Source organism: Rhincodon typus, chromosome 16, assembly GCF_021869965.1.
Source record: "Rhincodon typus isolate 14 chromosome 16, sRhiTyp1.1, whole genome shotgun sequence".
Taxonomy (NCBI): domain Eukaryota; kingdom Metazoa; phylum Chordata; class Chondrichthyes; order Orectolobiformes; family Rhincodontidae; genus Rhincodon; species Rhincodon typus.
In genome coordinates this window covers 61,189,026-61,204,422 of record NC_063347.1, presented here as the reverse complement: position 1 = coordinate 61,204,422, position 15,397 = coordinate 61,189,026, and the positions used below count along the sequence as shown (strand labels likewise).

The 15,397-nt window shown below is 46.4% G+C and overlaps 1 protein-coding gene across 1 annotated transcript in view; it reads left to right on the top strand.

The window, feature by feature from the left end:
- Positions 1-15,397, top strand: part of plxnd1 (plexin D1) — a 93,275-nt gene that overhangs the window by 43,529 nt on the left and 34,349 nt on the right. The window contains exons 17-23 of the mRNA XM_048606249.1: positions 726-950; positions 1,588-1,734; positions 4,104-4,218; positions 5,206-5,313; positions 7,474-7,586; positions 8,374-8,496; positions 13,910-14,040. Coding sequence (XP_048462206.1) covers positions 726-950; positions 1,588-1,734; positions 4,104-4,218; positions 5,206-5,313; positions 7,474-7,586; positions 8,374-8,496; positions 13,910-14,040 — 962 coding nt within the window. The remainder of the gene's footprint in view (positions 1-725; positions 951-1,587; positions 1,735-4,103; positions 4,219-5,205; positions 5,314-7,473; positions 7,587-8,373; positions 8,497-13,909; positions 14,041-15,397) is intronic.

Sequence of the window (15,397 nt, the reverse complement as noted above, 5' to 3'; positions counted from 1 at the left end):
ACTGACGGAGAGAGAGGGGGTGGATACTGACGGAGAGAGAGGGGGTGTATACTGACAGAGAGAGAGGGGGTGGATACTGATGGAGAGAGAGGAAAGATACTGACGGAGAGAGAGGGGGCGGATACTGATGGAGAGAGAGGAAAGATACTGATGGAGAGAGAGGGGGTGGATACTGACAGAGAGAGTGTGGAGATATTGATGGAGAGAGGGGGGAGATACTGCCTGAGAGTATGTGGATACCTACAGAAAGAGAGAGGGATACTGATGGAGAGAGAGGGGGCATACTGATGGAGAGAGAGGGGGATATTGACAGAGAGGGGTCGATACTGGTGGAGAGGAACTGGAGATACTGAGGGAGAGAGAGAGCGATACTGACAGAGAGACAGCAATACTAATGGTGAGAGGGGCTATACTGACGGGGAGAGTGTGGGCTATTGATGGAGAGGGGCTTTTTACTGATGAAGAGAGAGGGTGATACTGACAGAGAGGGGAGATAGTGAGACGGGGGTATCAGTGCAAAGAGAATGCACAAGGCCAGGGGAACGCGTGCGTGAACTGTGGAGGAGTGGAGGAGAGGGAGAGTGTTAGATGAGAGAAGAGAGAGATGGAGAGATGGGGGAGAGAGTGAGAGAGGTAGAGAGGGAGAGAAAGAGAGAGGGGAAGAAAAGGGATAGAGAGAGATGTGGGTGGGAGTGTCACTGACGTGTACACTATTGTTTCTCCAGGTCTGTGCCATTGAGAGTGACTCCATGCTAACCTGTCCGTCACCTCCATACTCAGTTTCCACGGTGAATGTTCACTTTGACATTAATGGGATTCGCTATAAAAAAGCAAGTCTGACGCGTGCCAGTGCAGCCTTTAGACTGCACTATTACAATGACCCCCATTTCTACCGCAAAGAGAAACTGATTAAACACCATAAGGGAGAGCCACTCACCCTGGTGATTGAGGTAAGAACACCCAGTTTTACCTTCACTCCCCAAAAGGAAGGTCTGTCCCTCAATCTCACACAAAGTCTACTCTCAATCAGGGACTATTCACAACTCACAGCCCGAGGTCACAGGGACCACTTGTAGACAGATAGAGGGGAAATCAGCCAGGATTTTTGCTCCTGATCACTGTCCAGTGATCCCTGGGTTAGAGAGAGTGGGGGGAAATCAGCCAGGATTTTTGCTCCCGATCACTCTTAGTCACTCGTTCTCTCCCTTGTCACTTGGTCTGTATGTTACTGTGTTCTCTTTACCTCTCTCATAGTCTAGATTCTGTGCTCTCTCTCTCTCTCACTCACACGTACACACGCAATACTCTTTCTCTCTCCCTCTTCCTCTCTCTCCCTCTCTATCTCTTCTCTCACTCTCTCCCCCGTTTCTCCATCTCTCTCTCCCTCCGTCTCTCTTTTCCTCTCTCTCTCCCTCCCCTCTCTCTCTCCCTCTTTCTCTTTCTCTCTCCCTCCCCCCACAACCACCACCACTCCCCTCCCCACAACCACCACCACCCCCCTCCCCACCCCCACTGGCCTCCCGCTCTCACTCTCTCTACATCTCAGCCTGTATTCTCACTGCGTCGTCATCTCTCTGTCTCTTTCAGAAAATACAGGACAACTTGAACCTGGCACCAGAAGAGTATAAAGTGATGATTGGCTCCTTCCCCTGTGATCTCTATGTTGTGAAGGGAAAGATTCACTGTTCGGTGAATGTCTCTCTGGAGTCCGACGAGAGACAGTTACCAGTGTCGGTGAGTGAGACAGTTACTGGATCCTTACACTGTGTGACTCCTGGGTCTGCACTCCCCAGTCGTCAGGATCATCCTTCATGTGTTTACCCCATCTCGCCCTGTTAGAATTTTATAAATTTCTATAAGATCTGTCCTCTTCCTCGGAACTCCGGCAAATATTGTCCTAGCTAACCCAGTATCTGTTCATACGTCAGTCCTGCCATCCCAGGACTCGGTGTGGTAAACCTTCATTACACTACCCCCAACACCAGAACATCCTTCCTCAGACAAGGAGACCGAAGCTACACACAATACACCACATGTGGTCTCACTGATGCCCTGTATAATTACAGTAAGACATCCCTGCTCCTGTACTTGAATCCTCTCACTATGAAAGGCCGGCAAACCATTTACCTTCTTCACTGCCTGCTGCACCTACATGCTTACTGTCAGTAACTGGTGCACAAGGACACCCCGGTCTTGTTGTACTTCCCTGTTTTCCAACCTATTACCATTCTGATAATGATCTGCCTTCCTGTTTTTGCTCCCAAACTGGATATAATCCAGATTATACTTCATCTGCCGTGCATTTACCCACTTAGCTTATCCAAATCACACTGCAATGTCACTGCATTCTCCACACAGCTCCCCTCCGATCCAGCTTTGTGTTGTCTACAAATTTGGAGATATTAAGTTTAGTTCCTGGATCTAATTCATTACTATTTATTGTGAATAGCTGGGGTCCTAGCACTGATCCCTGCGGTACCTCACCAGGCAGTACCCACTGTTTGGAAAAAGACACATTCTACTCTTTGTTTCCTGTATGGTAACCAGTCTGCTAATCTGTGTCAGTACACGAACCCCAATCCCATGTGCTTTAATTTTACACATTCATCTCTTGTGTGGGATTTTGTCGAAAGCCTTCTGAAAGTCCTAGTGGACCACATCCGTTGGCTCCCCCTTATCAAAACTACTGGTTACATTCTTGAAGAATTCCAGTAGACTGGCCATGCATTGCTTTCCCTTTTGTAAATCCATGCTGACTCTGTCTGATCCTGCCACTGCTTTCTAAGTGGTTTGCTATTAAGTAGTTTATAATGAGCTCAAGCATTTGCCTCCTGATCAATATGCTGTCATACTGATGTCAGGCTAATTGTTCTGTAATTCCTGGATTTTATCTCGACTTGCCTTTTTAAACAGAGGGGCTATAGTAGCTACCCTCCAATTCATAGGAACTGCTCCAGAGTCTATAGAATCTTGACAGATGACCACCAATGTATCCAATATTTCTCGTGTGACTGAGTGCTCTGGCATGTAGATTTCAGGCCTTAGAAGTTTATCAGCCTTCAGTCCCATCTATTTCTCCAACACCACTACTATACTAATACTGATTTCTTTAGTTCCTCTCCCTGACTAAATCCCAAAACTTTTGGTATGTTATTTGCACCGTCCTTTGTGAAGACCGAACTAAAGTATGCATTCAATTGGTCTATCATCTCTTTGTTCCCTATTATAATTTCCCCTGTTTCTGACTGTAAGAGACCAACCATTTTCTCTTCACATACCTGTAGAAACTTTTATGATCAGTTCGTATGTTCCTTGTAAGTTTACACTGGTAATTTATTTCTCCCTCTTAATCAAACCCTTTGTCCTTTTTTGCTGAAATCTAAATTGCTCCCAATCCTCAGGTCTGTTTTTTTTTGGCCAATTTGTATGTTCCTTCCCTGGATCTAGTACTATCCCTAATTTCACTAACGGTCATGGTTGGGCCACCTTTCCCATTTTATTTATGTCAGACGGGATGAAACAACTGTTGCAGTTCTTCCATGCACTGTTGAAACTTTTGGCTGCCTATCCACTGACATCTCTTCAAGTAGCATTCACCAATTTACGCATAGCCAGCTCAAGCCTCATAGAGTCATAATTGTACAGCACGGAAACAGACCCTTCCTTCCAACCATGCCGAATATAATCCCAAACTAAAGCAGCCCCACCTGCCCAGTCCTGGCCCATATCCCTCCAAACCTTTCCTATTCATGTATTTGTCCAAATGTCTTTTAGACGTTGTAATTGTATCCACATCCATCATTTCCTCAGGAAGTTCATTCCACATATGAATCACCCACTGTGTAAAAAATTTGCCTTTCATGTCGTTATTTAAATCTCTCTCCTCTCACCTTAAAAATGTGCCCCCCTAGTCTTGAAATCCCCCATCCTAGGGAAAAGACAACTATAACACCATAGCTTCCTTTTTTTAGGATCAAGACCTTAGTCTCAGACTCAACTACGTCACTCTCTATTTTAAAGTTCATATTGGTTTGATAAATGCTGGTGTACACGAGGTTTGGTGCGCTGTTTCTTGTAACTAAGGAGTGAACGCTGTGTTGCAGGTACATGTGGGGAAATACAATGAGACCATTGCGATGGTACAGTTGAGTGAGAGCGACTTTTCCATCATCATGTCCATTGTGGTGTGTGTTGTGTTGCTGCTGGCCTGTGCCATTGGTAAGAAATTACACCGCGTGTGGTAAAAGGCAAAATCTCTCAGCAGCAAAGCAGACTGGAAGGAGACTCAATGGGAAATGTACCTGGGGAGCTGCTGTTTCACACAACAGGGGAATTAACGTGAAATTAAAAGCTTTGTAATGAGTTCTGCTCGTCCTCGTAGGCTGAAGCCTCAGTGACGTCCAATCCCCATGTACCTCACGTCTGATGGACATGAGTAACTTGGCGGGGAATGGGAATGGAACCTGGAGCCTGTTGAATGTCAGTACAGGTTCTAGAGGCTGAATGGCCTCCCCCGCTCCTCACCGACATGGTTGAAGGGCTGAATGGCCTCAAGCTATCTGTGTGCTGCTCTCTGTCTGTTTGATGAATTCCTCCAAAGCTCACCCTCTGCTTGGGGACTGTTAAAGCGTTCTTGTTGTGGCTGAGGAATCTCCGAAATGTAGCCCAATGGCTGGCATTTCTTCCTGATATCCAGCAGTTTATCCCAATATATGACACTTAATCCCAATATCCAGCAGTTTATGGGGAGGCAATGGCCTAATGATATTATCGCTGGACTGTTAATCCAGAAACCCGGATAACATCCTGGGGACCCAGGTTCGAACCCGCCACAGCAGATGGTGGAATTTGAATTCAATAAATATCTGAAATTAAGAGTCTAATGATGACCATGATTTCATTGCCGATTGTTGGAAAAACCCACCTGGTTCACTAATGTCCTTTAGGGAAGGAAACTGCCATCCTTACCGGATCTGGCCTACATGTGACTCCAGACCCACAGCAATGTGGGTGACTCTGAACTGCCCTCTGGGCAATTAGGGATGGACAATAAATGCTGCCTAGCCAGCGATGTCCTCATCCCATTAATGAATAAATAAAAAATCCTAATGTCCAGCAATTTATCTCAATGTCTTGCAGTTTATCCTGATAGCTAGCAGTCTATCCCGATATCCTGTATTTCCACATGGTCCTTATATTTTCCAGCTCTGGTCGTTTTTTGCACAAAGAGCAGACGTGCGGAGCGATATCGGCAGAAGACTCTGCTCCAGATGGAGGAGATGGAGGCTCAGATCAGGGAGGAGATCCGGAAAGGTACAGGGCCAGGAGCTGAGCTTCTCCCCCTTTGCATGTTCCCGGAGAGAAATGGACCAATACAGTTCTTCCCATTGACTCGGTGACAAGCCAGACCTGCCTTATCAGTTTTGACTGGATTCGAGTTAGCCCAGTACAGCTTCGACAATGAAAGCTGAATCAAAATAAACATGCACACAGTTCACTGGAAAGAGTGCGTTAATAATGCTGCCTTGTTGTTCCCCGGTTAGAACACCAAAAATGCCTAATTTACCTACAAAAACAGAAATTGTTGGAAAAACTCAGCAGATCTGGCAGCCCTTGTGGAACAAAATCAGAATTAATGTTTTAGATCCAGTGATCCTTCATAAGAATGACCAATTTACCTGCCTGACTGTTATTCAGGACAAAAACAATTCACACAGGTTTCAGCATTAGCAGAAAAGTTGTAAAAGGCTTCACTTTAACTAAAAGCCGAGAAAGGAAAAGATTTCTAATCTATCACCAAGTAACAAGTTATACCCCTTTAAAACTCAAATACGTGCACAGTCAAATACAATTAAGGCAGAGAAAAGACAAACCATTGACATAGATATTACAAGTAGGAAAAAAAACAGAAGTGTGAACAAAAAAAAACCCAAAGATCTCAAGTCCAGATTTGGAAGGGAGGTTAAATTGTCTCATGCAGTTTTATTTAATTTTTCTCACTAGTTGTCTGTAGAGTGGTGGCCATTCTTCAATTAGGAAGCTGTTCACATAGACCTAGGTCTTGTTCATATTCTATCTTTATTGGTTATTCTGCATTTTTCCCCATGGAAACAAAAAGAGAGCAGGGCAGTTGGATGACTTCTGTTTGCAGGCTTTGGCAGCTTTGCTAGGATGGCACTTGTAGCTTCTAACACCCTGCAGCTCAACCAAACAGAGGGCTGTTGCCGGGCAGAATTGGCCGAACTCAGAAAAATCTCTGTGCCACTCCATCTTAGATCCTCTCCCTCACTGCTTCAAAGAGCAACGTTGTATGACACAGCTCGCAAAATGTGAAGCGCTTGATGTTCAAATTGCAAAGCACCCCCTGGTATTTCAGTCATAGCTGTTGCAATGTCCTCATCAGCTTATAGACCCAAAAATGAAAACTGATGTAGTCTCATACAATATAATGTCAGGTTTTCGAAGGACTTCAGAACCTCACCTATTTTGTGCTGGCTAAGCCGTGATTTGGATTTATTTACATATATGTTATACAGGAGCAAAGTTTCCAGTGTACAACAATTTATCTGAAACCTTTAATCCCATATACAGTGTAGTTAAAGAGAATCCAAACTCTTCCTAGATTTTGATGGTGAGTTCTCAGTCTCTGATCTATACTTGAGAATGTTTACACTGCAGTTGTGAGTCATAGAATCCCTAATGAGTGGAAGCAGGCCATTCAGCCCATTGAGTCCACACTGACCCTCCAAAGAGCATCCCACCCCAGTCCCATCCACTTACCTTATCCCTGTAGCCCTGCATATCCCATAGCTAATCCACCTAACCTACATATCCCTGGACACTATGGGCAATTTAGTCAATGGTAGTTGTCTCTCTTCTCTCATGGAGGAGAATCATAGAATCATATAGCACAGAGGGAGCCCTTCAGCCAATCGTGTCTGTACTATCTACATTAGTCCCTCTTTTCTGCACTAAGCCCATAGCCGTGAATCTTATGAGACTTCATATGTTCATCCAAGTAGATTTTAAAGGTTTTGAGGAGATTATGAGTTCAATTCCAGTTTTAGAGGCTTTAACCTTTAATTCAAGTGGACTCTCCACTGAGGACTGAGGGAGAGCTGCTTAGTTAGAGATGCTGTCTGACTGTTAACCAGTACTCCCTCTGACCCTCTCAGGCAGTTGGAAAAGATTCCACGGAGTTATTTTGAGAAAGAGTGGAGGAGGGTTCTGCCCCAAGTCTAGGCTATCGGTCTCCGTCACACAAAACGATTACCTGGTTGTTATTGCATCTGCTGTCGTGGGATCTTGCTGTGTACATCTTCTTTGCTGCATTTCCCACTTTGTATGTACTTCAATGGGCTTGACCATGCTTTATGTCCTCCTGTCGTTGTGAAAGTTGCTATATAAATGCAAACCTTTCTTGGATTTGCTAACGGTCTGGTCCCGACCTTTGGGATTTTCCTGTTGCTGTAGGTTTTGCCGAGTTACAGACCGACATGACGGATCTGACGAAGGAATTAAACCGTAGCCAGGGAATCCCGTTTCTGGAGTACAAATACTTTGTCATCCGTACATTCTTCCCAAAGGTAAGTCCCCATGTGTCCTCCCTGTCTGTCCCCCCCACCCCCTCACAGTCAATGCTTCATGATGACCCCTTCTTTGTTTGTCTTTCCCACTCACTCTTTCCTCTCTTTCAGCATGTTGTTCCACTCTCTCTATCCACCCGCAAACCACACCTTGGCCATGTCTTCTCCTCCCATTCTTCCTTGCTTCATTTTGTCCTTCCTCCCCTCTTCTTTCTTCCTTCCCTCCCATAGATTCCTCCACTGATGTCATTTTTCTCTTCCCTCCTTCCTGTCTTCCTCATTTCTTTCCTCCTCTCACTGCTGCACCTCCACACCCCGCACGCTCACTTCTCCCTCCCACTCATTCTTCTCTGCCTCTTTGTCACACCTCACCTTCGCCTCACCCTCACACTGTTTTGACTGGGATTGGATTGAATTTGCCTGGGATTGGATTGAATTTGCCTGGGATTGGATTGAATTTGCCTGGGATTGGATTGAATTTGACAGGAATGGCATTTATTTTGACTGGGATTAAATTGACTTTGACAGATTGGGATTGGTTTGGATGGGATGGGATTTAATTAAGTCACAGGGAATGTTTATATCCTGCTGGGATGTGATTTGGCAAGAGGTATGAAAATAATTGCCCGGGAAATAGCTGCTGAAGGCACCCGTTGACAAAGGAGGGTAAACACAGACAGGAGGCCAACCAGCTCAGTCTGTACCAGACAGAGGAGATCTATTCAAAAGGTCGAGACTTTTCCAGTGTCTGTCATTGATAATCATCCAGTGCCGTCCTTTCTTCCAGTGCTCCATAGACAGTGAAAGCCAGAGCTCAGAGCGTTTCCACCAGCTGACCTCTCAGTCCCGCATAGCAGCCATTTCTCCGAGCCCTCCAGAGACCCACCCACTGCTACAGCCTGATTGGAAGGTGAGACTCGAATGGTGAACCACTGCATAACATCAGTGTGATGCTGAATCCTGCGGAGCTGGCTTTGCTGTGACACTGGATCCAAGTGACACACTTTTAGAGTGGCTTTGTATCCAGTGAAACTGATTTTGCGCCGTTAAATCCCCTGGAGTTGATATGACTATGATTTTTAACGTGATACTGGATCTAGTGTTTTTGGTGACAGTGGATTGTAGGTGCTATCTAATCCCCCGGCCAACATCAGACTGACCCTACAGACATAGCTCAGGAACGCACTGGTTTTGAGAGGCACAGTCCAGATGAATTCACAATACTTAAAGATGAATTTCCAGTGTCAGTGTGAAACTCAGAGTGGGTCGGGCCAGGGCAGAGGCCTGGTATGTGGGAGCGAACATAAGAACTAGGAGCAGGAGTAGGCCATGTGGCCCCTCGAGCCTGCCCCGCCATTCAATAAGATCATGGCTGATCTTTTTGAGACTCAGCTCCACTTACCCGCCCGCACACTATAACCCTTAATTCCTTTATTGTTCAAAAATTTATCTAGCCTTGCCCTAAACACATTCAGTGAGGTAGCTTCAACCGCTTCACTGGGCAGGGAATTCCACAGATTCACAACCCTTTGGGTGAAGGAGTTCCTCCTGACCTCAGTCCTACATCTGCTTCCCTTTATTTTGAGGCGATGCCCTCTAGTCCTAGGTTTACCTGCTAGAGGAAACAACCTCCCTGCCTCCACCTTATCTATTTCCTTCATAATCTTATATGTTTCTATAAGATCTCCCCTCATTCTTCTGAATTCCAATGAGTATAATCCCAGTCTACTCAGTCTCTCCTCATAATCCAACCCTCTCAACTCTGGAATCAACCGAGTGAATCTCCTCTGCACCCCCTCCAGTGCTAGTGTATCCCTTCGCAAGTTAGGAGACCAAAACTGCACACAATACTCCAGGTGTGGCCTCACCAGGACCCTATACAGCTGCAGCACAGCCTCCCTGTTTTTAAACTCCATCCCTCTAGCAATGACAGACAAAATTCCATTTGCGTTTTTAATTACCTGCTGCACCTGCAATCCCACCTTCAGCAATTCATGCACAAGGATACCCAAGCCCCTCTGCACAGCAGCGTGCTGCAATTTTTTACCATTTAAAACATAGTCCATTTTGCTGTTATTCCTACCAAAATGGATGACCTCACACTTGTCAACATTGTACTCCATCTGCCAGACCTTTGCCCACTCACTTACACTATCTATATCCCTCTGCAGACTTTCAGTGTCTTCTGCACATTTTGCTCTACCACTTACCTTAGTGTCATCTGCAAATTTTGACAAACCACACTTCGTCCCCAACTCCAAATCATCAATGTAAATTGTAAACAATTGCGGTCCCAACACTGATCCCTGAGGCACACCACTAGCCACTGACCGCCAACCAGAAAAACACCCATTTACCCCTACTCTTTGCTTTCTACTGGTCAACCAATCCTCTCTCCATGCCAATACATTACCTGTAATACTGTGCAACTTTATCTTATGTAGCAGCCTTTGGTGTGGCACCTTGTCAAATGCCTTCTGGAAATCCAGATACACTACATCCACAGGTTCCCCACTGTCCACCATACAAGTAATGTCCTCAAAGAATTCCATCAAATTAGTTAAACATGACCTACCCTTCATGAACCTATGCTGGGTGTTCCCAATGGGACAATTTATATCCAGATGTCTTGCTATTTCTTCCTTAATGATAGATTCAAGCATTTTCCCCACTACCGAAGTTAAGCTAACTGGTCTGTAGTTACCTGCTTTTTGTCTACTTCCTTTTTTAAACAGTGGTGTCACATTGGCTGTTTTCCAATCTGTGGGAACCACTCCAGAGTCCAGTGAATTTTGGTAAATAATTACTAGTGCATTTGCTATTTCCTCATCACCTCTTTTAGTACCCTGGGATGCATTTCATCAGGGCCAGGAGATTGTCTACCTTTAGCCCCATTAGCTTGCCCAGCACTGCCTCCTTAGTGATAATGATAGTTTCTAGGTCCTCACCTGCTATAACCTTCTTGCCATTAGTTTTCGGCATGTTATTTGTGTCTTCCACTGTGAAGACCGACACGAAATAACTGTTTAATAAACATAATAATAAAACATAAAACATTACAGCACAGTACAGGCCCTTCGGCCCTCGATGTTGCGCCAACCTGTGAAACCAATCTGAAGCCCATCTAACCTAAACTATTCCATTATCATCCATATGTTTATCCAATGATAATGTCTCGGCTATTTCCTCATTCCCAGTTATTAAATGGGCCTTCTCATCCTCTAAAGGACCAATGTTTACCTTCGCCACTCTTTTACGATTTACATATTTATAGAAACTTTTGCTGCCTGTTTTTATATTCTGAGCTAGTTTACTCTCATAATCTATCTTACTTTTCTTTATAACTTTTTTTTGTGGCTTTCTGTTGGCCTTTAAAGATTTCCCAGTCTACTAGTTTCCCACTACTCTTTGCTTCTTTGTGTGTGTTTTTTTTCAATCTGATACTTTCCTTTATTTCCTTAGACATCCATGGCTGGCTGTCTCTTTTCCTACAGTTCTTTCTTATCACTGGAATATACTTCTGCTGAGCACTGTGAAAAATCGTTTTGAAAGTCCTCCACCGTTCCTCAATTGACCCACCATAAAGTTTTTGCTCCCATTCTACCTTAGCTAACTCCTCCCTCATTCCTTCATAGTCTCCTTTGTTTAAGCACAGGACATAGGTACTGGATTTAATCTTCTCACGCTCCATCTGTATTTTAAATTCGACCATACTGTGATCACTCCTTCCGAGAGGATCCCTAACTGTGAGATCATTAATTATTCCTGTCTCATTACACAGGACTAGATCTAGGATAGCTTGCTCCCTCATAGGTTCCATTACATATTGTTCAAGGAAATTATCGCGGATGCATTCCATGAAACCCTCCTCAAGGCTGCCATGACCAACCTGGTTTGACCAATCGATATGTAGATTAAAATCCCCCATGATAATTGCTGTACCATTTTTACATGCATTAGCTATTTCTATGTTTATTGCCCGTCCGCCACGATGTCATTATTTGGTGGCCTATAGACCACACCTATCAGTGACTTCTTCTCCCTGCTATTCCTAATTTCCACCCAAATGGATTCAACGTTTTGTTCAGTAGAACCTATATCATCTCTCACTACCGCCCTGATATCATCCTTAAAAATCAGAGCAACACCACCTCCCTTACCTTCCTGTCTTGTCCTTCCGAATAGTTTGATACCCCTGGATATTTAACTCCCAGTCATGACCATCCTGTAACCATGTCTCTGTAATGGCCACTAAATCATACCCATTTGCCATGATTTGCGCCGTCAACTCATCCATCTTGTTTCGAATGGTCTGAGCATTCAGATAAAGTGCCCTTATGCCAGTTTTTGCAACTTCTTTTTGGGTCCTATTACCTCCATTACTAACAGCTCTTGAGTTCTCCTTCCCTTCATCTTTTTTCCTAATTTTCAATGGAGTTGAAGCTTCCTCGTCACCTGCTAACCTGCTGCTTTGCCTTACATTAATTGTTATTCTCCCTCTACGCTCACTTCTCCCTTCCACCCTACTTGCTAGTTTAAAGTCCTATTGACCACCCTATTTACACTTTTCGCCAGCACACTGGACCTGGCCCTGTTCAGGTGGAGTCCATCCCAGCGGTATAGATCTCTCCTGTCCCAGAACTGATGCCAGTGCCCCATGAAAAGGAAACACTCTTTTCCACACCACCCTTTTAGCCACGTGTTTACTTCCCTGATCCTCGCCTCCCTATGTCAATTTGCACGTGACTTGAGCAGCAATCCAGAGATTATGACCCTTGAAGACCTGTTTTTTAATTTTGTTCCTAGCTTTTCACAATCCCGAAACAGGTCGATTTTCCTAGTCCTGTCTATGTTGTTGGTGCCTACGTGGATCCTCCCCCTCCCTCTGGATCCTCCCCCTCCCTCGCTAGTATCCTCCCCCTCCCTCTTTCGTATCCTCTCAAGCCGGTCAGAGATGTCTCGCACCCTGGCACCGGGCAGGCAACACACCATGTGGGATTCTCTATACTGCTCACAAAGGATACTGTCTATCCCCCTGATGATGAAATCCCCTACAACTACAATCTGTCTTTTTGCTCCCCCCTCTTGAATGGCCTCCTGGACCATGGTGCCATGGTCAGTTGACTCATCCTTCCTGCAGCCCCGTTCCTCATCCACACAGGGAGCAAGTGCCTCATACCTGTGGGACAATGTCAAGGGCTGCGGCTTCTGTGTTCCTGTCTGCAGGGTCCCTCTACCTACCTCACTCGCAGTCACACACTGCTGTCCCTGCTCGCCGATCGAATTAACATTAGTTAATCTACCAGGTGTGACTGCCTCCTGGAACACAGCATTCAGGTATTTCTCCCCCTCCCGGATGTGCCGCAGTGTTTGGAGTTCGGATTCCAGTTCATCAATTTTGAGCCGGAGCTCCTCAAGCAGCCAACACTTGCTGCAGATGTAGTCACTGCCGTTCGCAATGGGATCAGCTAGCTCCCACATCATACAGCTACAACACATCACCTGGCCTGCCATCTCTACTTAGTTAATTATTTAAAATTAATTCGTTTTTGTTTTAGTTTTGCAGTGTTCTCTGCACCAGTAAGTTTACTCCATTATATACTCAAACAGACTCCGGCTTTGCCTTCCAACCCGCTCCCAGAGGATTTGGCGTCTGGGTGACCACCCCGAAAGATAACAAAGAGATGAGGAAAAAAAAATGCAAATAGCTTACCTGCTCACCACACTTAGTCGTTATTATTAGGTTAGAGGAGGTGGAAGGGTGGGAGACACTACGCATGTAGTGTCTCGGGTATTAGTTAACTCCCAAATTTATTGGGTGGAAGCTTACCTTCCCAGGCTGCCATCGCGCTCTCTCCCAGACTCCCACCGCTGAAACAACCGAAAGGCCGTAGCAGCTGTTTACACTGCTTCCAGTTCCAGGGCACCCGTGTGAATGTAAAGGGGCAGCAGCAGTGTGGTGGCACGTCCTAGAGTGCCAGATGTGACAGTGGGAAATGCATGACCTTGAACGGGGGCATCTGGGGGGCATCTACACTCAGAGTGACCCTGTACCGGGGAGTGAGGGGGTTATTTACACTCGGAGTGACCCAGTACCAGGGAGTGAGGGGGTTATTTACACTCGGAGTGACCCTGTACCGGGGAGTGAGGGGCTTATTTACACTTGGAGTGACCCTGTACTGGGGAGTGAGGGGGTTATTTACACTTGGAGTGACCCTGTGAGCGAGGGAGGGGGGTATTTACTCAGAGTGACTACATTAAGGCTCTGTCCCCGGTGTGACTGGAAGCTGATCTCGAAGCCCTCCTCTTTGCCCTCCCTGTAGGTTCCTGAAAACTGTCGTCAGAACATGGAGGAAGGGATCAGCCTGTTCTCGCTGCTCCTCAACAACAAACATTTCCTCATCACCTTTGTCCACGCTCTCGAACAGCAGAAGGATTTTGCAGTACGGGACAGGTAGGTACACCCTGAGGCTGGCTGTCTCTGACAAGACCATTCACTACCCTGTGATAGCGCCAGTCTCTACCCTTGCTCCTTTCTCAGTGTGGTAAGAGTCACCACTACTGTTGGACTGCAGTCATGTAGAGGGCAAGGGCAGAGTCACCTTCAGGCCCTCTGTTACCCACCCCCCGCCATCCCTATGCCATGTCTCTGTAACCCCCATTCCTGTACTCTGTCTCTGTTACCCCGCCGATCCCTATGCCTTGTCTCTGTAACCCACATCCCTGTACCCTGTCTCTGTAACCCCTCATCCCTATGCCCTGTCCCTGTTACCCCCATCCCTATGCCCTGTCTCTGTTACCCCCATCCCTATGCCCTGTCTCTGTAACCCCCATTCCTGTACCCTATCTCAGTTACCCCCATCCCTGTACCCTTTCTCTGTAGCCTGCATCCCAATGCCCTGTGTCTACAATCCCCATTCCTGCACCCGCTCTCTGCAACCCCCATCCCTATGCCGTTTGTCTATAACCCCCATTCCTGTACCTTCTCTCTGCAACCCCCAGCCCTATGCCCTGTCTCTGTAACCCCAATTCCTGTACTCTGTCTCTGTTACCCCTATTCCTCTGCTGTGTCTCTCTGTTACCCCCATCCCTATGCCCTGTCTCTGTTACCCCGTTTCCTGCGCCCTGTCTCTGTAACCCCCATCCCTATGCCCTGTGTCTGTAACCCCCATCCCTGTACCCTCTCTCTGTAAACCCCATCCCTGTACCCTCTCTCTGTAAACCCCATCCCTGTGCCCCGTCTCTGTAACCCTCATTCCCTATCCCCTGTCTCTGGAATCCCCATTCCTGTACCCTGTCTCTGCAACCCCCATCCCTATGCCTGTCTCAGTTATCCCCATCCCTGTACCCTGTCTCAGTTACTCCCATTCCTATGCCCTGTCTCTGCAACCCCCATCCCTATGCCTTGTCTCAGTTACCCCCATCCCTATGCCCTGTCTCTGTAACCCCCATTCCTATACCCTGTCTCTGTAACCCCCATTCCTGTACCCTATCACTGTAACTCCCATCCCTATGCCCTGTCTTAGTTACCCCTATTCCTGTGCCTTGCCTCTGTAACTCCCATCCCTGTACCCTCTCTCTGTAACCCCTATCCCTATGCCCTGTCTCTGTAACCCCCATCCCTATGCCCTTTGTCTATAACACCCATTCCTGTACCCTCTCTCTGTAACTCCCATCCCTATGCCCTGTCTCTGTAACCCCAATTCCTGTACTCTGCCTCTGTTACCCCCATTCCTCTGCTGTGTCTCTCTGTTACCCCCATGCCTATGCCCTGTCTCTGTTACCCCGTTTCCTGTGCCCTGTCTCTGTAA